At 41.7% G+C, this 23114-nt stretch overlaps 1 protein-coding gene across 2 annotated transcripts in view; it reads left to right on the top strand.

The window, feature by feature from the left end:
• The window catches only part of lama4 (laminin, alpha 4), a 187887-nt gene that overhangs the window by 96226 nt on the left and 68547 nt on the right, over positions 1–23114 (top strand). For both annotated transcript variants that reach the window (XM_072251613.1, XM_072251612.1), the window contains exons 15-20: positions 1260–1408; positions 5815–5956; positions 12864–12960; positions 16130–16240; positions 18926–19105; positions 21216–21355. In XM_072251613.1, the coding sequence (XP_072107714.1) occupies positions 1260–1408; positions 5815–5956; positions 12864–12960; positions 16130–16240; positions 18926–19105; positions 21216–21355 (819 nt within the window). The remainder of the gene's footprint in view (positions 1–1259; positions 1409–5814; positions 5957–12863; positions 12961–16129; positions 16241–18925; positions 19106–21215; positions 21356–23114) is intronic.

Here is a 23114-nt window from a genome sequence, read left to right as displayed (position 1 = left end):
GAATGATCCTCGTGAACTTCTCTGAACACTGGCAAAGAATCAAACATCAAAGAATTGGCAATATTAATTATACCAATCTGATTAGCATTATAAAGTAATAGCATATATTACAAAGACAAACAAGTTTGATGCAGGTTTTAAATATGCAAGCAAGTAATTTTGGGGACAAGGGACCAAAATGAGAAAGGAGCTGTGAGAATGGAGTCTTTATAGGTAATATTATTGGAGGGATTGCAGCCAAGGTCATTTTTAATTTGCTGATTGAACACCTGAACTGGTATTAGAGAAGGTGTGTAAGCCAAAGAATCTAGAGATGGCCAGACGAAGATGAGATGAGGGAGGGAATTAGGGCAAAGTTGACAAAAATTTCTTGTTCCATGCGACAACATAAAGCAGCATCAAAACATTACACTACTTCAAAGGAAGACACGGGAGTCCAGACCTAACTTCGAGTTTACATTGAGTGAGGCACATATCTGTCACGCACACAGAAGATTACTCAAGTATTATTGAAATCTCAAACACACAAGTCTTTTATATGGCATTGAAAGAGGTGAGAGAGAGGACCAAGTGGAACATTCCTCCTACCCCATCATGGATGAGATCTGGTTCGGACAATTTGCCTTCCCAGAGCAACATCTTTGGTTAGACAGAGTAAGTGAATCTAAAGGAGACGTAAAATAAGATCAGAGAGGTGAAGGAGTATTATGCTTCAGGTGAAATATTTGGGCCTATGTAGGAGGGAAGGGTTAGATGGGTCATGCAGTAGCTTAAAGGGTTTTGGGACAAAGGGCCTGAACTGCACTGTGCTGTGCAGTTCCATGTTCTGTAACAACAGCACCGCCTGTGTCAGCAACTTGAAGAACAATCTAGAATTCTCCCTTAGTGGGCAAAATGGTGCAATTTCAAGACAAATTCGATTAAGGAAATGGGATGAAAAAAATCAGAATGTTCAAGGTCATGCCACCAGATTTTGGGAAGTACAACACAGTGACATTATTATATGGCATATTATTAACCAGGAATGAATTTCTAATCAAAGATTTATTCAAAAAAAGCTTGCAATCTTCCCTTCTCCATCTAAAAATATTTAACATTTTAGTAACTTGACAATAGCACAGTATTTTCTTCGGTATTATTTATAATTTTAGTATTAGCATTATTATTTCAGCTGTTTTAGTCTTTGCTCAGAGTTTACAACAAAATGGCATATATTTCAAAACTTTTGATTTGATTTTTGTGAATGACATTTCTTTCAGAACCTGTCCGCATTCCATGCCGCAATAGATGGTGCACATAGTGTACTGCAGCAGAAACTAACTAATCTTTCCTCGTATGATAAACCCTTGGCTCTCCGGGCTATAGAATATGCCAAAGATCTTCGTAAACTTGCTTCAGAATTGTCCAAGTAAGTTGCACTCTCCTAGACTTTGACATAACAAAATTCACTGCTGTTAGAGGCCAAAATAAAATCATGACATCAAGGCCAGTAGCTCAGTAGCTACTCATAACCATGGTTTGACACTTTCTTGAGAGCTGTTTACTTTTATTGTATGTATATCTAACTCTTTGGTATGGAGACATAAACTTTTAATCATAGTTTTAGTTTCAATTTCAGTTTTAAATCTAGTTTTAGCAGGGTGGAGATGCACCTCTACCAAAGGAGCTGTAAGGTGCTCCTTCCCTCCACTATCCTGCAGGTCACCCTCGGGCAAGGTGTAACACCTGCTTAGCATCACCGCACCACCACCCCCATGCCGACAATCAGGGTCATGTGAAGCCATGGGAGCAGGTGGTGGATGGTCGTATGAGCAGCTGGTGCACATCACAAGTCCTGGTTATGCGATCACTGATGCCAGGCAGATAATCTCTGAAGAGCAACACACACAAAATGCTGGTGGAATGCCCCAGGCCTCCCCCTTTCTTTCTCCCTAGGCCTCCTGTCCCATGATCCTCTCCCTTCTCCAGCCTTGTATCCCTTTTGCCGATCAACTTTCCAGCTCTTAGCTCCATCCCTCCCCCTCCTGTCTTCTCCTATCATTTTGGATCTCCCCCTCCCCCTCCTACTTTCAAATCTCTTACTATCTCTTCTTTCAGTTAGTCCTAATGAAGGGTCTCGGCCTGAAACGTCGACTGTGCTTCTTCCTATGGATGCTGTCTGGCCTGCTGCGTTCCACCAGCATTTTGTGTGTGTTGCTTGAATTTCCAGCATCTTCAAATTTCCTCGTGTTTGCGAATCTCTGAAGAGCATTGATAATGACTGGGGTCACCCGTCTTACATAGAAACATAGAAAACATACAGCACAATACAGGCCCCTCGTCCCACAATGCTGTGCCGAACATGTCCCTACCTTAGAACTACCTAGTCTTTACCCATAGCCCTCTATTTTTCTAAGCTCCATGTACCCATCCAGGAGTCTCTTTAAAGACCCTATCGTATCTGCCTCCACCACCTCCGCCAGCAGCCCATTCCACGCACTCACCACTCTCTGAGTAAAAAAACTTACCCTTGACAGCTCTTCTGTACCTACTTCCAAGCACCTTAAATCTATGCCCTTTCGTACTAGCCATTTCAGCCCTGGGGAAAAGCCTCTGACTATCTACACGATCAATGCCTCTCATTATCTTGTATACCCAGAAGAAGGCAATGGCAAACCACCTTTGTAGAAAAATTCACTAAGGGCAAACATGGTCATCAAAAAACAATAATCACTCACATCATACAACATGGCACATAAGCAAACAAACAGTTTTATCTGAAGTGTTAATGTTTTAATATGTCCCAGGTTTGTACCTTTTCTTTATGGTTACTTTGTGTCAGAAATTTGATGTTTCTTTAGATTATTTTCCAGAGTGCTAAATCCTACACAGCCTCTTCCTGATCAAATCTCAACAACTGCTGAAAAACAATTTTGTCTCCTTGTTTCTTGTCCTTCCTAAATGAGGCTACAGTTTAAGTTGTGTGTTGTATCTGAAGCACAAATAGGGATATAAGCATGAATCAAGTCAATTCTTTACTTCTCTGTAATAAACAACCACCCTCTGCCTAAAGACAGCGGAGAGAAAATCTTTGGAAATTGGGTAACATAAATATCAGAATCAGGTTTAATATTACTGCCATATGTCATGAAAAACTGAATTACAGCAATTATACATTATATATATGGCAGAGGGGAAGAAGCTGTTCCTAAATCATTGAGTGTGTGCCTTCAGGCTTCTGTACCTCTTCCCTGATGCTAGCAATGAGAACAAGTCATGAACTGGGTGATGCAGGTCCTTAATGATGGATGCCGTCTTTTTGAGACACTGCTCCTTGAAGATATCCTGGATACTACGGAGGCGAGTGCCCAAGATGGAGCTGACTAAGTTTAGTGAGGTCCATCGTGGGTGCTAACATGCTGACATCCGGATTCCCAGCTGTTACGTCTTGTAACTTCAAAGCATTAAACTAATTCAAAAGAAGACACAGGAGTCTGGGAATTCAGGTCTAACTTCAAGTTTACTTTTAAGCAAAGCGCGCAAGTATCATTTGTAGCGCGATGATGTATACAATTCACGTATTTTTACATGTAATGCATAATTAATTATTTGAATGAAGAAGAATACTTCAAACAATGTATATACAAGATAACTCAAATATAACTGAAATACTAAAAACACAGCATCTGCCTGCACCATTCCCATGAGGCAGAGGAGGAGTAAAATCAACTCAAATGTACAAGGACATTACCAGGACTGGAGTACCTGGGTTACAGGGACAGCTTGAAAAAGTTAGGACTTTATTCCCTGGAGAATAAGAGGGGAACTTGCAGTTCTGTGCAAGAGTCTTGGGTAAAATACTGTAGTAATTTTATGTGGTGCACTGTACTGGTGCTGCAAAAAAAAATTACATACGTGAGTGATGATAAGCCTGATTCTGATATGGGTTTCTATTGTGGACTGAGTGGGAAGTGAGCAAGGAAGGGTGAATAGCAGTTGGGAAAGGGGGAAGGCAGAGGGGAGAGAGCGGGAAGCTCCAGAGAAACATTCTGGAATGATCAATAAACCAGTTGTTTGGAATCAAATGGCCTTGCCTCGTGTCTCAGGGCTGGGTGTGTCTGCACCTGACCACCCCCCACCCCGGCACTCCTCCTCTGCCACTCCCCTCCCGCAGAACTCCACCCTCACCAGTCGCTCTCTGCTCCACATTGACAAATACAGTACTGTGCAAAGTTCTGAGGCACCCAAACTGCATATATGTGCTAAGACTTTTGCAGAGTACTGTATACAAAATTATGAGGAGTATAGATAGGAGGAATACACGCAGGTTGGGTGAGATTAGAATTAATCTAACTAGAGATTAGAACTAAAGAAGTAAAGAACTATGTGATTCTTTTAATACCTATCCATAAATTCTGCCAATACGTTCATAAAGAATTACACCAATTTTCACTAATACATTGGTATAGACAAAATTTCCTTGATTATTGTATCACTGTGTCACTTCCAATGCAACCAGGCCTTTTCCCTGTCAGGCACGAGGAAATCTGCAGATGCTGAAAATTCAAGCCACACACATCAAAGTTGCTGGTGAACGCAGCAGGCCAGGCAGCACCTCTAGGAAGAGGTACTGTCGACGTTTTGGGCCGAGACCCTTCGTCAGGACAAACTGAAAGAAGAGCTAGTAAGAGATTTGAAAGTGGGAGGGGGACGGGGAGATCCAAAATGATAGGAGAAGACAGGAGGGGGAGGGATGGAGCCAAGAGCTGAACAGTTGATTGGCAAAAGGGATATGAGAGGATCATGGGACAGGAGACCCAGGGAGAAAGAATAGTGGGGGGGAACCCAGAGGATGGGCAAGGGGTATAGTGAGAGGGACAGAGGGAGAAAAAGGAGAGAGAGAAAAAGAATGCGTGTATATAAATAAATAACGGATGGGGTACGGGGGGGAGGTGGGGCCCTCCTCTTTGGATCTCCCCTTCCACCTCCCACTTTCAAATCTCTTACTAGCTCTTCTTTCAGTTAGTCCTGATGAAGGATCTCGGCCCGAAACGTCGACTGTACCTCTTCCTAAAGATGTTGCCTGGCCTGCTGCGTTCACCAGCAACTTTGATGTGTGTGGCTTTTCCCTCTCAGGTCAAGTGAGACCACAATTAGAGGTCACATGTTCAGAGTGAAAGGTGAAATATTTAAGGGGAGCCTGAGGAGGAACACCTTCACCTAGAGAGTGGTACGAGAGCGTAACAAGCTGCTTGGAGGAACTGGTAGAAGGTACGATACTGTGCAAAAGTCTTTGGCACCCTAGATTTTTTATATGGCTTCAGTTGGTATGGTCTCCATAGAGCCCTGATCTTAGCATCATCAAAGCAGTTTGGGATTACCTGAAGAGACAGAAGCAAGCGAGACAGCCAAAGTCTACAGAAGAACTGTGGCATGTTCTCCAAGGTGCTTGGAACAACCTACCAACAGATTTTCTTATAAAACAGAGAGATAAAACAGTGTTGATGCAATTTTAAAGGCAAAGCGCAGTCACACCAAATATTAATTTGATTTAGTTTATTACCATTTGCTGGTCTTTATAGTTTTTTTTTGATATTTAAAAACTTTTCATGTCATTATTTTGAAAGCCTCTTTTGTTACATGTGCCCAAGACTTTTGCACAGTACTGTATAAGGATGAAAGGGGTATGGAGGGCTTTGATCTGGGTGCAGGTTGATTAGTCAGAAGAAGAGTGGACAAAGGGCCTGTTTCTGTGCTAGAGTATTCTATGACTCTATAACATTGTGTTATGTACAAAATAGTGCAATAATTGCAATAATCCTTTTCTTTTAACAGTATCTTAAAAAGTATAGACACAAATGGTATTGTCCAGAAAGCGATAGATGCTTCAAATGTCTATGAGAATATTGTCCAATATGTGGCAGAAGCTGAGAAGAATGCAGCTACTCTGCTCAGTGCTGCACAGAGAGCTGAGGATGTAAGTGTTTCTGTTTTTTATCTCGTAAAAAAACACTGTAGAAATTGTAATTAGAAGTAGAAATTGTGGTCATACCTCCTGAGCAAGCTAGGACTGTATGCTGTACAAGTAGCTGAGGCTTTGTAAAACATTGGTCAGACCACACCTGGAGTATTGCGAGCAATCTTGGGCCTCTTATCTAAGAAAGGATGTATTGGCATTGGAGACAGTCCAGAAGAGGTTCAAGAGAATAATTCCCAGGAATGAAAGGTTAAGGAGTATTTGATAGCTCTGGGCCTAGCTAGAGTTTAAAAGAATGTGGGGGCTCTCATTGAAAACTATCTACTATTAAAAGCATAGATAGCATGGACGTGGAGGGGATGTATCCTGTAGTACTTGGATCAGAGGGCACAGCCTCAGAAGAAAAAGACGTCTCTTTAGAACAGAGATAATGAGGAATTACTTTAGCTAGAGGGTGGTGAATCTGAGGAATTAATTGCCACAGGAAAGATGTAAATAAGGTTGAAAGAGTACGGAGAAAATTTACGAGGATGTTGTCAGGTCTGGAGGAAAGATTGACAAGGTTAGAACTTTATTCCTTGGAATGTAAAAGATTGAGAGGATATTTGATGGATGTTTTAAAATTAAGAGGTGTATAGATAGAGTAAATGCAAGCATGCTTTTTCCCACTGAGGTTGGGTGGGACTACAACTAGTAGTCATGGGTTAAGGGTGAAAGGTGAATAGGTTAAAGGGAACATGGGGGGAAACTTCTTCAAAGTGTCATGATAGTGTGGAACTGGCAGTGCAAGTGGGGTATGTACTCTCGATTTCAACATTTAAAGGAAGTTTGGCCATAAGACCATAAGATATAGGAGCAGAATTAGGCCATTGGCCTATTGAGTTTGCTCTGACATTTCATCCTGACTGATTCAATTTCCCTCTCAGCCCCAATCTCCTGCCTTCTCCCTGTATCCCTTCATGCTCTGACTAATCAAGGATCTATCAACCTCTGCGTTAGTCTCACTAGTTCCAGTCTCACTTACCAGTGGAAACAACTTTCCTGCCTCTATCTTATCTATCCCTTTCATAATTGTACATGTTTCTATAAGATCTTCTCTCATTATATTGAATTCCAGTGAGTACAGTCCCAAGTGACTCAATCTTTCCACATAGTCTAACCCCCTCATAGAAAACGTAGAAAACCTACAGCACAATACAGGCCCTTCAGCCCACGAAGTTGTGCCGAACATGTCTCTACCTTAGAAATTACTAGGCTTACGTAGAGCCCTCTATTTTTCTAAGCTCCAAGTACCTATCCAAAAGTCTCTTAAAATACCCTATCGTATCCACCTCCACTACTGTTGCCGGCAGCCCATTCCACGCACTCACCACGCTCTGCATAAAAAACTTACCCCTGCCATCTCCTCTGTACCTACTCCCCAGCACCTTAAACCTGTGGCAATCATTTCATCCTTGGGAAAAAGCCTCTGACTATCCACACGATCAATGCCTCTCATCAGGTCACCTCCTATCCTTCGTCACTCCAAGGAGAAAAGTCCGAGTTCACTCAACCTATTTTCATACGGCATGCTCCACAATCCAGGCAACACCCTTGTAAATCTCCTCTGCGCCCTTTCTATGGTTTCCACATCATTCCTGTAGTGAGGCGACCAGAAATGAGCACAGTACTCCAAGTGGAATCTGACCAGGGTCCTAAATAGCTGCAACATTACTTCTCAACTCCTAAATTCAATTCCACGATTGATGAAGGCCAATACACCGTATACCTTCTCAACCACAGAGTCAACCTGCGCAGCTGCTTTGAGTGTCCTATGGACACGGACCCCAAGATCCCTCTGATCCTCCACACTGCCAAGAGTCTTACCATTAATACTATATTCTGCATTCATATTTGCTGTTAAAAGTTTTCCAATCTTCCAGTTTCCCACTACTCTTGGTGACTTTGTATGCATGAGCTGTTAGCTTGATGCCTTCTTTTATTTCCTTGGTTATCCAAGGCTGGCTGCCCCTACCCATACCATCCTTGCTTCTAACTGGAATATACTTTTGTTGAGCACCATGAAAAATCTCTATGAAAGTGTTCCACTGTTCCTCAACTGTTCCACCTTCTCGACTGTGTTCCCAATCTACCCCAGCCAAACCCTCCCTCATCCCATTGTATTCTCCATTGTTTAGGCATAATACACTGGTTTTAGATCGAACTATTTCACCCTCCATTTGTAGGAGAAATTCAAACTGGTTGTGAGGGATTGAATTTAAGAAAAGAAGAAGAAACCCCTTAACTCCAAGTGGAGTTATCGGGATGCATTCATGACAGCGTTTTTTAGCAGGCTTTCTTAGTTTTACAGGGCCGAGTTGCTAGATCGACGCTCAACCCAGCACGAATGGAAAGTGTGCAAGGGAGCCATTGAATTTAAGAGCAGGGAGGTTATGCTGCAACTGTACAGGGTACTGGTGAGGCCACACCTGGAGCAGGCGGAGATGAATCCATGGCCAGAACTGCCATGACCTTATTGAATGGCAGAGCAAGCTCAATGGGCCAGATGGCCTACTCCTGCTCCTATTTCTTAAATCTTATGTCTGGATAGGTACATAGATGGTAGGCTATGGTCCTGGTGCTGGCCAATGGGAGTAGACAGTTTGAATAGTTCAGTAAGAGCTGGCTGGGCCAAAGGGCCAGTCTCTGTGCTGTACTTCTCTATGACTCTATGACTTTATGACGGCTGTGGAGGCCAAGTCATTGGGTATATTTAAAGTGGACGTTAAGAGGTTCTTGATTAGTCCAAATGTCAAAGGTTTCAGGGAGAATGGGGTTGAGAGGGATAATAAATCAGTCATGAAAGAATGGCAGAGCTGTCTAATTCTGCTCCTCGGTCTTATGGTCTTATAACTTTCATTACCTCTCAAAGACAAGTATAACCATATATTTTAAAGAACCTGATCAACAGAGCTGAGAGTGCAGGGGGAATTACTGAAGATGAGCAAGTGGTGAAACTGAAGCTGATAAAAGCTTACAGGCAGAGTGGGAGTAGAGCATTAAGATCTGGCTGGTCACATTGCTGGGGCTGGCACGGTAGTGTAATGGTTAGAATGAGACTGTTACAGAGCCAGTACCCTGGTTTGAATTCCACCACTGTCTGTATGTGCTACCCGTAACCACTTGCATTTCCTCTGGGTGCTCCGTTTCCCTAACACATTCCATATGGGTTCGCAGGTCACATGGGTGTAATTGGGCAGCGTGAGCCCGTTGGGCCGTGAAGGAGGGCCTGTCACCATGATGTATCTCTAAAACAAAATAAAAATAAATAAAACTCGCGTCAGAGTTACAGCGAAACACGGCGTGAAAGCTGACCCTATGATCCACCACACGTGCTCTGACTATTTACTCCAACCTTGTATTAATCTCATTTTATTGGGTCCCAACATTCCCATTAATGAACCCTCCTCTCCCCCACTGATTCTGCCACTTGCCTGTACACTTGGAGAAACTTACATTTGCCGGTGAGCCTGCCAACCTTCACATGTTTGGATTGTGAGACTGGAGGAAACCCACGCATTCTGAGGAATACGTACAACTTTCACACAGGCCGGAATTGAACCGGGTCTCTGGGTCTGTGAGGGAACAGCTCTACCACAAATCATTGCGCTCCTCATGGGCAACCTCAGCAAGCTAGGAGATCATAAGGGGACAATTTCAGACAAGAACTCATTGCTGAGTGTGTAGAGGAGTGGCCAGCATTGGAATAAAACCTGTAATAATTCAGATTCGGTTTTTGCCACAGAATGCAACAACTTTATTTGAATGCTGAGGATTTCTTTCAGGAAAGGAATAATATGGGACATTATTTATTGAGATCCAGCACAGAGTATCGACCCTTGCCACCCAGCAACTTTCAATTTTGATTCTAGACTAATCAAGTCAAGTCAAGTCAAGTCACTTTTTATTGTCATTTCAACCATAGCTGCTGGTACAGAACATAGTAAAAATGAGACAACGTTTTCCAGGACCATGGTGCTATATGAAACAATACAAAAACTACACGAGACTACAGACCTATCCAGGACTGCATAAAGTGCACAAAACAGTGCAGGCATTACAATAAATAATAAACAAGACAATAGGCACAGTAGAGGGCAGTAGGTTAGTGTCAGTCCAGGCTGTGGGTATTAAGGAGTCTGATGACTTGGGGGAAGAAACTGTTACATAGTCTGATCGTGAGAGCCTGAATGCTTCGGTGCCTTTTTCCAGGTGGCAGGAGGGAGAAGAGTTTGTATGAGGGGTGCGTGGGGTCGTTCATAATGCTATTTGCTTTGCGGATGCAGTGTGTGGTGTAAATGTCTGTGATGGCGGGAAGAGAGACCAATTACACCCATGTGACCTGCGAACCCATATGGAATGTGTTAGGAAACTGGAGCACCCAGAGGAAATGCACATGGTTACAAGTAGAACATACAAACTCCTTACAATCATGGGACAATTTTACAATGACTAAATAACCTACCAACCAGTAGGTCTTTGGACTGTGGGAGGAAAATGGAGCACCTGGAGGAAGCCCATGTGGTCGCAGGGAGAACGTACAAACTCCTTACAGGCAGTGATGGGAATTGAACCCGGGTCACCCGTACTGTAAAGTGTTGTGCTAGCTACGACACTACCATGCCATCCTATCACAACACACATACCAGGTGCAGATGCAAGTGGCAGTACCTGGAGACACCAGGATTCCAGGTTGGTGAATGAAACATTGTAGTGGCCCAGGGTGATGTTCTTTCCCACATGAAAATTACATCAAAAGAATGATAGTCCTTTGATGGAGTGTCTGTTGCAAGTCAAGAACAAACAAGCAAAATGCAAGTCATTTTCCTGTCAACTAATGAATAAAATAAATGCATAGTGGTGATCTGAACATCTGTTTCAATATTCAGATGTTTTTTTGAATAACAAAGGCAGTAAAAAGTACATCACTGATGATGTGCCCTAGCTTAGCATCATGCAGATGTTTCTGTAAGAAGAAGAAGAATTCTGAAGTCTTCTAAAGCTGGTTCATGTTGTCCTAATGTTGATCAGTGACCAAAATGGTGCATATGTTTAATACATAGTTCACTTATCATCTGAATACATACCTTAGCCATGATGGAATGGCAGAACAGACTCGATGGGCCAAATGGCCTAATCTTGCTCCTATGTGTTATGGTCTATGCACAATAAACTGACCAGAAAGATTGAATACATAATATTAAAGTTAGAGTTTAATTAGAGAGTCATTTAAAATAGACAAAAGTCTTTTATGCATACTATTTATGTCTTGCAGCCAATTTTTAATCTTGCAGTACCTTCAGTCAACTGTTTTTGCTTAAAACCTCTTCAGATGAAGGATTAGCATTTAAAAGATTTGACTTAAATTCCTCTGATGTGTTTCTGATGTTTCAGCAGAGCTAAATAATTTGTAAACCATATTAAATCATAGGAAAGCCATTGCCCTTGGCTTATTGCAAGCACCACTGAGTCAAAAGGTCATAGATTCACTCTTAAGAGCATGACTTTGATGAAAATTTGACTGAAGTAGTGTTGCACCATTGAGGATACTGTCTTTCAAAAGGCAAAGTAATCTACCAATTTCATGCTCTGTTTCTATTTTGTTTTGCAAGGGGCCCTTGTCACTCAGGTTGTCAATGATTGGGTGACAATCATAGAACATAGAACATAGAATAGTACAGCACATTACAGGCCCTTCGGCCCACAATGTTGTGCCGACCCTCAAACCCTGCCTCCCATATAAGCCCCCACCTTAAATTCCTCCATAAACCTGTCTAGTAGTCTCTTAAACTTCACTGGTTTATCTGCCTCCACCACTGACTCAGGCAGTGCATTCCACGCACCAACCACTCTCTGAGTAAAAAACCTTCCTCTAATATCCCCCTTGAACTTCCCATCTCTTACCTTAAAGCCATGTCCTCTTGTATTGAGCAGTGGTGCCCTGGGGAAGAGGTGCTGGCTATCCACTCTATCTATTCCTCTTATTATCTTGTACACCTCTATCATGTCTCCTCTCATCCTCCTTCTCTCCAAAGAGTAAAGCCCTAGCTCCCTTAATCTCTGATCATAATGCAGACTCTCTAAACCAGGCAGCATCCTGGTAAATCTCCTCTGTATCCTTTCCAATGCTTCCACATCCTTCCTATAGTGAGGCGACCAGAACTGGACACAGTACTCCAAGTGTGGCCTAACCAGAGTTAAATACAAACCCAAGGTTGTAGATGTTTGATGGATCAGTATATAAATGCCAAATTGCAAGAAAATTCCTGCCAAAAGAAAATTGCCTGCCAAAACCTACAGTACATCTGGCATCTGTGCTATACTGCCAGATTCTCTTTGTGCTCCTTGTGGGACACGGGGACAGAGACATGAAAAAGGAACAGGAGTTGTGAATGTGCTCCTTTTCCAATGCGGTTATGAATGATCCTCCTTCATTGTAGGCATGCTATGTTGGTGCCTGTATACCTGTCATCCTGAGTTAAAGTTGGTTTTTAACAAAAAGCATCACATTTCCTGTATACGTCATATATCTACAATGTACATTCGTTCAATAAATGAATCTGAACCTTCTTGAATCTACATCAGATAAACAGTAAAAGTTGCAAATTGGTAAGAGAGACACAAAAGACAGGAAATCTTCAGCAATACATAAATGGGGGACTCTGTAAGTCAAACAGCATCTAAGAAGGGAACTGAATTTATAAGGCAGCAGTGCACAACTACCAATCGGCCAGAAAATTCCAGCCTATTGTGTTATGTTATTCCATAGAATTACTTTTATTTGATAACTGCTGTTGATTGAAATCTTTCTGGCCAAGGAGGGGAAGGTTTTTGAATATATTAAGCATGTAATTATGATTGTTTACAGGCTGTCGAAGGAATTCAAACACAGAGCACATGGCACAGAAACATCAGTGAAGACCTTTTGAACAAAGTAAATGATTTGGCTGAAACCATAGAAGATGGTAAGTACATTCACTCTGAATAGGAGTGCACTTTTGAGACTCTCAATGCATTCTTTGACCTTTCCTGATTCAGACCTCTCCATTTTCCAAAACAGGCTGTTTTTAATGAGGGAGAGAATTGTTGGTGGCAGAGGTGAGAACGAATGTGATTGTGGGAACACACTCAAAATGCTGGAGGAACTCAGCAGACCAGGCAGCATCTATGGAAAAAATTATAGTTGACGTTTTGGCCGAGACCCTTCGGCAGGACGGTGACTGTGGGAGATAGATGGGAGTTGGAGAAGGTAGAGATGGATGTGACATTGGGAGGCTATATGGTGTGAGGAATGAAGATGTTTCCAGGCTTATAAACAGCTGAATGAGGCATGAGGACCCACCTCTCTCACAAACAAGAGAAAATCTGCAGATGCTGGAAATCCCAGCAACACATACAAAATGCTGGAGGAACTCAGCAGATCAGGCAGCATCTATGGAAAAGAGTTTCAAGCCAACACTCTTCATTAGGATTGGAGAAAAAGGATGAGGTCAGAGTAAGAAGCTGGGAGAAGGGGAGGAAGAAATACCAGGTAGTAGGTGACAGGTGAAACTGGGGGAGTGGGAGGGGTGGGGGTATGTAAAGAGCTTAGAAGTTGATTGGTGAAAGAGAAAGGGCTGGAAAAAGTGGAATCTAATAGGAGAGGACAGAAAGCCATGGAAGAAAGGGAAGGGGGAGGAGTATCAGAGGGAGGTGATGGGTAGGTAAGGTGAAAGAGGGAAATGGTGAAGGCGAGGGAGGAGGGGCGTTACTGGAAGTTCGAGAAGTCGATGTTCATGCCATCAGGTTGGAGACTATCCAGATAGGATATAAGGTGCTGCTCCTCCAATCTGAGTGTGGCCTTATCGCTGCAGTAGAGGAGGCCATGGACTGACATGTTGGAATGGGAATGGGAAGTGGAATTAAAATGGGTGGCCACTGGGAGATCCTGCTTTTTCTGGTGGACAGAGTGTAGGTGCTTGGCGAAGCGGTCTCCCAATCTGTGTCAGGTCTCGCCGATATACAGCAGGCCACGCCTGGAGCACCATATACAATAGATGACCTCAACAGACTAACAGATGAAGAGTCGCCTCACCTGGAAGGGCTGTTTCAGGCCCTGAATGGTAGTGAGGGAGGAGGTGCAAGGGCAGATGTGACACTTGTTCTTCTTGTAAGGATAAGTGTCAGGAGGGAGATCAGTGGGCGGTGGGGGGGTAAGTGAAGCAGGGAGTCACATAGGGAGCGATCTCTGTGGAAAGCAGAAAGTAGGGGGGGAGGGAAAGATGTGCTTTCCATGGGATCTCATTAGATGGCAGGTTAGCATCCATCTTTGCAGCTTAAAATTTCCCTCCCTGCAAGAGTTTACTTCAATAATTAGTCCATTTATGAGAGACCAGGGTAAAGGGTCCACATTCATTGTCCACTTTCCTAATTGATGTGTTTTGATGATGGTTCATATCGAGACAGTTCATTCCATAAGACCATAAGATGTAGGAGTAGAATTTGGCCATTTGCCCCATCGAGTCTGCTCCACCATTTCATCATGACTGATCCATTTCCCTCTCAGCCCCTGTCTCCAGTCTTCTCCTCATATCCCTTCATTCCCTGACTAATCAAGAATCTATCAATCTCTGCCTTAAATATAACCAATGACTTGGCCTCCACAGCTGCTGTGGCAACGATTTCCCCAGATTCACCACGTTCTGGCTAAAGAAATTCCTCCTCATCTCTGTTCTAAATGGATATCTCTATTCTCCGATCTTAGACTCCCCCACCATAAGAAATGTCCTCTCCAAATCTATTCAATCCAGGCCTTTCAACATTTGATAAGTTTCAATGAGATCAGCCCTCATTCTACTGAACTCCAGTGAGTACAGGCCCAGAACAATCAAACACTCCTGATATGACAAGCCTTTCAATCCTGGAATCTTTTTCGTGAACCTTCTTTGAACCCTTTCAATTTCACAATCAATGAGCAAGTTGAAATTCAGATGCAACACTCAAATCAGAACTTCTACGAGGAAAAAAAACACTAAGTGCCTTGAATCAACCGTCATTTTATTATGGCTGTTTAACTGATACCTTCACACCCATCCAAGCCATGTGAAAAGGGCAGTAATAGTTGATGTTAATTGCCTAGAAATGAGCTCACATAGTGCTGTTTATTCCTGTGCCTTATGATTAAAAATAAATTCTGCCTGAAAACACAACAACGGATTATTTCTAGATCTTTTCACCTCACAACAGTGCACTTCCCAGAGTGATTTGTGTTGTTGGATATGTTATCAATTACTGCCTTTACATCAATTCACTCCAACCACTCCGTCCCCCAACTTCCCCTCCACCAGATCCAGCTAAAAGCAAAAGAAAAACAGCTGATCAAAATTTAATCGAGCTCAGAGACTAGGCCTCAGGAACCCCCATATCTAAAGGGCTAGGCCTTATGAATTCCTATATCTTAAGCAACACACACAAAATGCTCGAAGAACTCTGCAGGTCAGGCAGCATCTATGGAAATGAATAAGCATGCGACGTTTCGGGCCAAGATCCTTTTTTAGGACTGGAGAGGAAGAGAAAAAGGTCGGTGGAGGGAAAGGATGATAGGTGAAGCCAATTGGGTAGGAAAGGTAAAGGGCTGGAGAAGAAGGAATCTGATAGGAGGGAAGAGTGGACTATAGGAGAATGGGAAGGAGGGACCCAGAGTGAGATGATAGGAAGGTGAGAAGAGGTAAAAGGCCCAGAGTGGGGAATAGAGAAAAAGGGATGGGGAGGGTATTTTTTTTACTGGAAGGAGGAATCAATATTCATGCCATCAGGTTGGGGGCTACACAGACGGAATATAAGGGAAATGGAGCCGAAGTGCTCGATGAAGCAGTTCCCCAATCATTCTGTTAAGGCTTGCAATGACCACATGGCATAGATTTAATGACATGTTCCAGTTTCACTCTTAAGAAGTGAATTGAAGAGTTTTGCCTGCTGGACATTGGAAGTAAGGCTCCCAAATGAAAATTGCCAGTGCATAAAAAAGCTTGGTTGTGTTCTGTATAATACAATGCTAAGAAGAGAAATTGAGATAAATGTTTGAGAGAATACTTGGGCTAGCTTAAGAAGATCTTGTGATTCCCTTTTAATTTAGTGTCACTTAATTCCTTATAGATGGTGCTCTTTATGAGACCAGGAACCACGTAGCTGCAGTTATTCGGAAGAAAAATGCAACAGTGGACCTCCTAACAAATGCCATCAATGAACTGGCATCAATTGAGTCAAGTAAGTGCCTCTTAGAGATATTTTTCTTAAATTAGTCAACAACTTTCATTTTTAATGCGGTCTTCACATTGGAAAAAGAAAGGTTTGGTAGAGGGATGAAATTAGTTACATTTGATCTTATACTTAACAGTTTCTCTAGTGGGAATGATTAAAATTCAAAGTTCAAAGTGAATTTATTATCAAAGTTCTTCACATCATGTACAACCCGGAGATTCGTTTTGTTGTGGAATTTCACAGTAAACACAAAGATACACAATAGAATCGATGAAAGACCTCACACAAACAAGATATGTAAAAGACACCAAACTTTGCAAATACAAATAATAATAATAAATATTGACAACATAAGATGAATCTTTTAATGCAATATAGGTACCTGAGCTGATGTAACTAATAACTTTATGCCAAAAGTGTAGTCTTTTTCATACTTAAAGTCATTTCCAATCTGCCCACTGGCTAAGTATGTGATTTAAAATCTGTGATGAGGGTTTCACCAAACCACCCCCTCCATTACTATTTATATACCATATACATTCAGTGGCCCACCTCCTGTACCTAATCAAGTACTACTGAGTGTATGTTCATGGTCTTCTGCTCCACTTCAAGGTTCAACAAGTTCTTCTGCACACCATTGTTGTAACATGTGGTTATTTGAGTTACTGTCACCTTCCTGACATCTTAAACTAGTTTGATCATTCTCCTCAGATCTCTCTCATTAACAAGGCATTTTCATGCTGTTCGCTGCAATTTTTTTTTTTAGTTTTTCATACCAATCTCTGTAAACTCTAGAGCAAGGGTTCACAACCTTTTTTTCTCCCCTGGAGCCATTAACCAAGGGGTCTATAGAACCCAGGTTGTGAACCTCTCCTCTAGAGACTGTTGTACGTGAAAAATCCCAGGAGATCAGCAGTTTCTGAGATACTCAAACCACCCCATCTGGCACCAGCAGTCATTCCACGGTCAAAGTTACTTAGATTACATTTCTTCCCCATTCTGATGTTTGGTCTGAGCAACAATGGAACTTCTTGACCATGTCTGCATGTGTTTATGTATTGAGTTGCTGTTACATTGTTGGCTGATTAGATATTTGCATTAACAAGCAGGTGGACAGGGGTACTTAATAAGGTGGACACTGAATGAACATTTCCTCTTTCTTTAACAACAAACATCTCTTCAACTCTCGCTCTATAACTCTTGCTAAATTACAGGGTTACTAATTCTTCAGCCACTTTAATACCATTCACTTTAATTTCCACAATTTATTTCCTTGCCTGTACAACACTTCTGGCTGTTATGCAATTAGATTTTACACTGAACTTCCACTTTCCCCTTTCCTTTTTTTTCTTGTCACTTAGTAATCTCATTTACTGACGTAAAGCTTTCTAGGAGGAATCATGTTTGAATGAAAATTGCCATACAGAAGCTGATAATAGAAAAGATTTTGGAAGTAAATGGGCATGTCTTCTCAAAGAAATCCAATCATCATTCATAATCAAAATAATGCAGTAGTGAGCGCAGTTGTTTTACAGCACCAACAATCACTGATCTGGGTTCGATTCCCACCACTGTCTGTAAGGAGTTTGTATGTTCTTTCCACAACCATGCAGATTTCTTCTGGGTGCTCTGGTTTCCTCTAACATTCCAAATAAATACAGGTTAGGGTTAGTAAGCTATGTTGGCGCCAGAAGAATTATAACACTCGCTGGCTGCCCCCAGTTCAATCCTCACTGATTTTGATTTGACACAAACAATTCACTTCAATCTACATTTCGATGTAGAGTACATGTGACAAATAAAGGTAATTGTTACTCACCAATGCCCAGCTTGGTTTTCACAAGGACTACTTGAGTACAGACAGGGACAGTTATTACCTTCCAACCATCAGCCTCCTGAACCAGTGTGGATAACCTCACTCACCTCAACACAGAACTGATTCCACAATATATGAACTCACTCTCAAGGACTCAACGACTCATGTACCCTGTGTTAATTATTTATCTATTTATCTATCTAGCTATTTATTTATTTATTTGTTTGTTTATTTGTTTATTGTCTATCTATTTATTTATTATTTGTTTGCTTGTTTAAATTTGTTATTCTGTATTTGCAGTTTGTCATCTTTTGCATATTGGCTGTTTGCATGTCTCTGTGGGTAATTTTTTATTGCTCCTACTGAGGTTCTTTGTTCTACTGTGGATGCCTGCAAAAAAAAATAAATGTCAGGGCAGTAAGTGGTGATATATATATATAAGTACTTTGATGATAAAATTATTTCGACCTTTGAATTTTGAACTTTGACCTTGTGAGCAAAAGAGCTGAATTGCAGATGTGAGATGAGAATGATTGCCTTTGATATCAAGGCAGTATTTGAATGGTGATATCTTGGCAAAAGTGAGGTTAATAGACTTCGAAGGGACAAAATTTCAATGAGAGAGAGAGAGAGAGAGAGAGAAAGATACTCACTACCTACCTTTGACATCCATTGGCATTACCATTGTGAATCTCCCACTATTAAAATTCTGGAGGGGTCAGCAATGAGAAGAAATTCAGTGGAACAAACTACATGCCTAAATAAAAGCCATTAGGCTGGCTATCTCTGTTTATACCTAAGACATACATTGATACAACCTGATGAAATATCTCATTAGAGAAATTAAAGCATTTCTTAAAATATGAATATTTCAGGTAGCGACAGGTTGAACCGATCAAAGCTAATTGCCAAAGAAGCAATGGATACTTCTCAAATGGTCCTACAGACAGTCAACCCCATGGGTGAATTGGTGAGAGGCTGGCTTCAGAACCTGAGCACTTCTGCTGACGATGGAATTGCCTTCAAGAAGACTGTGAGCTCAGCTGGGGACACAGGTAATCTGCGGCTATCTTGAAGCTCACGTTTTATTCATTTTTTACACAAAAAAAATTAAAGCGTTGCTGAAGATTCATTGTTATGTTTATTATTTAGTGTTGCATTTGTTATGTTATGATTGCACTGCTCCTGGGAAACGCTGTCTCATTCTGCCCTGCGGAGCTGATGTACGGTTAGAATGACAATGAAGTTTTCTGAATCTTGAATCTTTTAGAAGCTGATTGCAAAACTTAGCCCTTGCATCTCTGGACCATATAAATAATAAATAGCCATTCAACTGGTCAGGCATGAGGAGGGATTTCTTTAGCCAGAAATTATTTAATCAGTATTATTTAATCAGTATTTTTTCTTCAGCCCAAAATTGACTCAAGAATCACTTTTAAAATGAGGTCATATTTTCTGAACGAAAACAGGAAAGGCTAGAAGTATTTAACTGGTCAGGCATGAGGAGGAATTTCTTTAGACAGAGGGTGGTAAATCTGGAATCCGTTGCCACAAACAGCTGTAACGACCAAGTCATTGAGTATACTTAAAGTGGAGGTTGATGGGTTTTTGTTTAGTTAGAGTGTAAAAGATTAAGGGGAGAAGGCAGAAGAATGGGGTTGAGAAGGATAATGGATCAGTGCAGATGGAATGACAAAGCAGATTAGATGGGCCAAATGGCCTAATTCTACTCCTGTATTTTATGGTCTTATGGTCAGGAGTTAATGTTTCAGCTGGAAGGGTTAGAAAAGGTTTTTCCACCTAAAACATTACCTTTCTCAATCATATGCCTGTAACCAATCTGCCTCTGTCTAAAACAGTTGCCAATTATGAGCTAGTATTTACTGGAAACAATTATGCAATGATTTCTGGACGAATCATATTTCCATTGATACTTTCAAAAGATTATGTTTATTATTGTAACCTGGGAAGTGAACAACTTTTTAAGACTTTTTAACAGAAAAATACAAAATTTCTCATTAACTGTTGCATATACAGTACTATGCAAAAGTCTTAGCCACATATCTATAGAACATAGAACATAGAAATCCACATTACAGGCCCTTCGGCCCACAATGTTGTGCCGACCATGTAACGTACTCTAGAAACTGCCTAGAATTTCCCTAGCGCATAGTTCTCTACTTTTCTAAGCTCCATGTATCTATCTAAGAGGCTCTTAAAAGACCCTATTGTATCTGCTTTTACCACTGCCGCCAGCAGTGTTTTCCACACACCCACCACTCTCTGTGTGAAAAACTTACCCCTGACAACCTCTCAGTACCTATTTCCAAGCACCTTAAAATTACGCCCCCTTGTATTAACCATTTCAGCCCTGGGAAAAAACCTCTAGCTATCCGCACGATCAATACCTCTCATCATCTTATACACCTCTATCAGGTCACCTCTCATTCTCTGTCGCTCCAAGGAGGAAAGGCCAAGTTCACTCAACTTATTCTCATAAGGTATGCCCTCCAATCCAGGCAATGTCCTTGCAAATCTCCTCTGCACTCTCTCTATAGTATCCACATCCTTCCTGTAGTGAGGTGACCAGAACTGAATAGCTAGGGTGCCTAAGACTTTTGCACAGCGCTATAGTAATTTTATGTATTACACTGTACTGTTGCCACAAAAAAAACAAATTTCATGACATGAAAGTGATGATAAACTGATAAGAGTTTCTATTGTGGACTGAGAGTGGAAAGGACCAAGGAGAGGGGAATCTTATTGGGAAAAAGGGAAGGGAGAGGGGAGGGAGTGGGAAGCACCACAGAGATATTCTGTAATGATCAATAAACTAATTGTTTAGGATCAAATGATTTGGCTGGTGTCTCAGGGCTGGGCATGTCTACACCCTCGCCATCCCCCCAACCCTGGAACTCCTGCCCTGCCAACTGTCCCACACCCCTCCCACGGCACTCCACCCTCACCATTCCCAAAATCCTTTGTTCCCACCAGATTTACAAACTCGCTGTCCGCTCCACATTGGTAAATACAGTACTGTGCAAACATCTTAGCCACTCTAGCTATATATATGTGCCTAAGATAGAATTGTAGGTTTCTCTCAGCCCTTTCAAATTCTTCAAGTCTTGCAGCTTATAAATACGTTACTTCCCTTCTTGTTCATAGTGAAAAATCTGACAGAAATAGTTCCACAGCTTTTGGATAAACTTAAAGTTGTGGAAGAAAAAAGGCCAGCAAGCAATATTTCTGCCAGCATTCAGCGAATCCGGGAACTGATCGCACAGTCAAAGAATGTGGCCAGCAAGGTGAGAAATCCTGGTTACTAAGCTGGTGAGTCAGAACGTAACGGAGTAATGCGGCCAGGAAACATCCTGACCACATGGTAGCAAAGCGGTTAGCGTAACACTATTACAAGTGCCAGCCCTAAGATCAAGGTTCAATTCCCGCCACTGTCTGTAAGGAACTATTAAGTTCTCCCATAAGTACGTGGAATCCCTCCAGGTGCTCCCGTTTCCTCCCACATTCCAAAGACATACAGTTAGGGTTACTGAGTTGTGGGCAGGCTATGTTGGCGCTGGCAGCACAGCAATACTCGTGGGTTGTCCATCACAATCCTCCCTGCTTTGATTTGATGCAAATACTGCATTTCATTGTACGCTTGCACATACATATGAGAAATAAAGCTGATCAACTCATCCATGCCAACAACAGTGCCATCTAACCCAGACGGCTATATTTCATCAGGAATTTGAGCAGATTTTGTATGTCACCAAAAACACTCACAAATTTCTACAGATGCACCGTGCAGGGGATTCTAACTGGCTACATCACCATCTAGTATGAGGTGGGGGTGTCAGGAGGCTACTGAAAAGGATCTAAGTAAGCTGCACAGAGTTGTAAAGTTAGTCAGTGCCTCTAAAAAGGAGCGTCCATCATTAAGGACATCCACCACCCAGGACTTGCCCTCTTTCCATTGTTACCATCAGGAAGAATGTACAGGAGCATGAAGCCACACAGTCAACGATTCAGGAACAGCTTCCTACCCTCTGCCATCTGATTTCTGAATGGACATTATACCCATAAACACTACCTTACTACTTTTTTAAAATTTCCTATTTTTCTGCATTACACATTTAATTTAATTATATATATTTATTTACTGTAATTCAGTCTTTTTGCCTCTATTACATTGTACTGTTGCAGCAAAGTTAACAAATTTTATCATGACATATCTCGGTGATATTAAATCTGATTCTGATTCTGAGTTGTTGTACATTCTGCAACCACTTCCTTCAGCAGCTCATTCTGTATAAACACTACCCCCTGTATGAGGAAGTTGTCCCTTGGGTTACTTTTAAATTGTTCCCTTCTCACCTTAAATGTACGTCCTCCAGTCTTTGATTCCTTTTCCCTGGAAATAAAGGATTACATTCATCCTATGTACGGCCCTCGTGATTTTATACACCTCTGTAACATTTTCCCTCAATTTCCTCTGCTCGAAGTAATATAATGCAACCTTTCCTCTTAACTCAAACCCTCAAGTCCTGGTAACGTTGAAGATTTGAGTTTCCCATCTACTTATTCTCATTCTTCAGTACAGGAGTGCAAAGGAAAATAAAATAATTGTCGCTTCAGATCTGATGAAGCACAAAAAAAATCACAATAAGCATAAAGAACAATAAAAAAACAAGAAAACACAATAAATACAAATATAAAAGCAATCGTATAAAACACAATGTACAAGTGAATGTTATAGGTATAGACTGATCGTACTGTATGTACATAAAGTGACACTAGCTGATGTGGGTGTAGTGGTGGTGGGTTGGTTTAGATGGTGGAGGTGTGGATCAGCCTGCTGGCTTGGGGGAAGTTATTGTTTTTGATTCTAATGGTCCTGGCGTGGATACTATTTTAGTCTCTTCTCTGAAGGGAGTGAGACAAGCAATCCATAAGCAGGGAGGGTGGGATCCTTCCCGATACAACACGGTGCACAAAATGCTGGAGGCACACAGCTGGTCAGGTAGCATCCTTGAAAATAAATAAACAGTCAATGTTTCAAGCCCA

This window comes from Mobula birostris, chromosome 2, assembly GCF_030028105.1.
Source record: "Mobula birostris isolate sMobBir1 chromosome 2, sMobBir1.hap1, whole genome shotgun sequence".
Classification (NCBI taxonomy): Eukaryota; Metazoa; Chordata; class Chondrichthyes; order Myliobatiformes; family Myliobatidae; genus Mobula; species Mobula birostris.
This window is presented reverse-complemented; position numbering and strand designations above follow the sequence as displayed.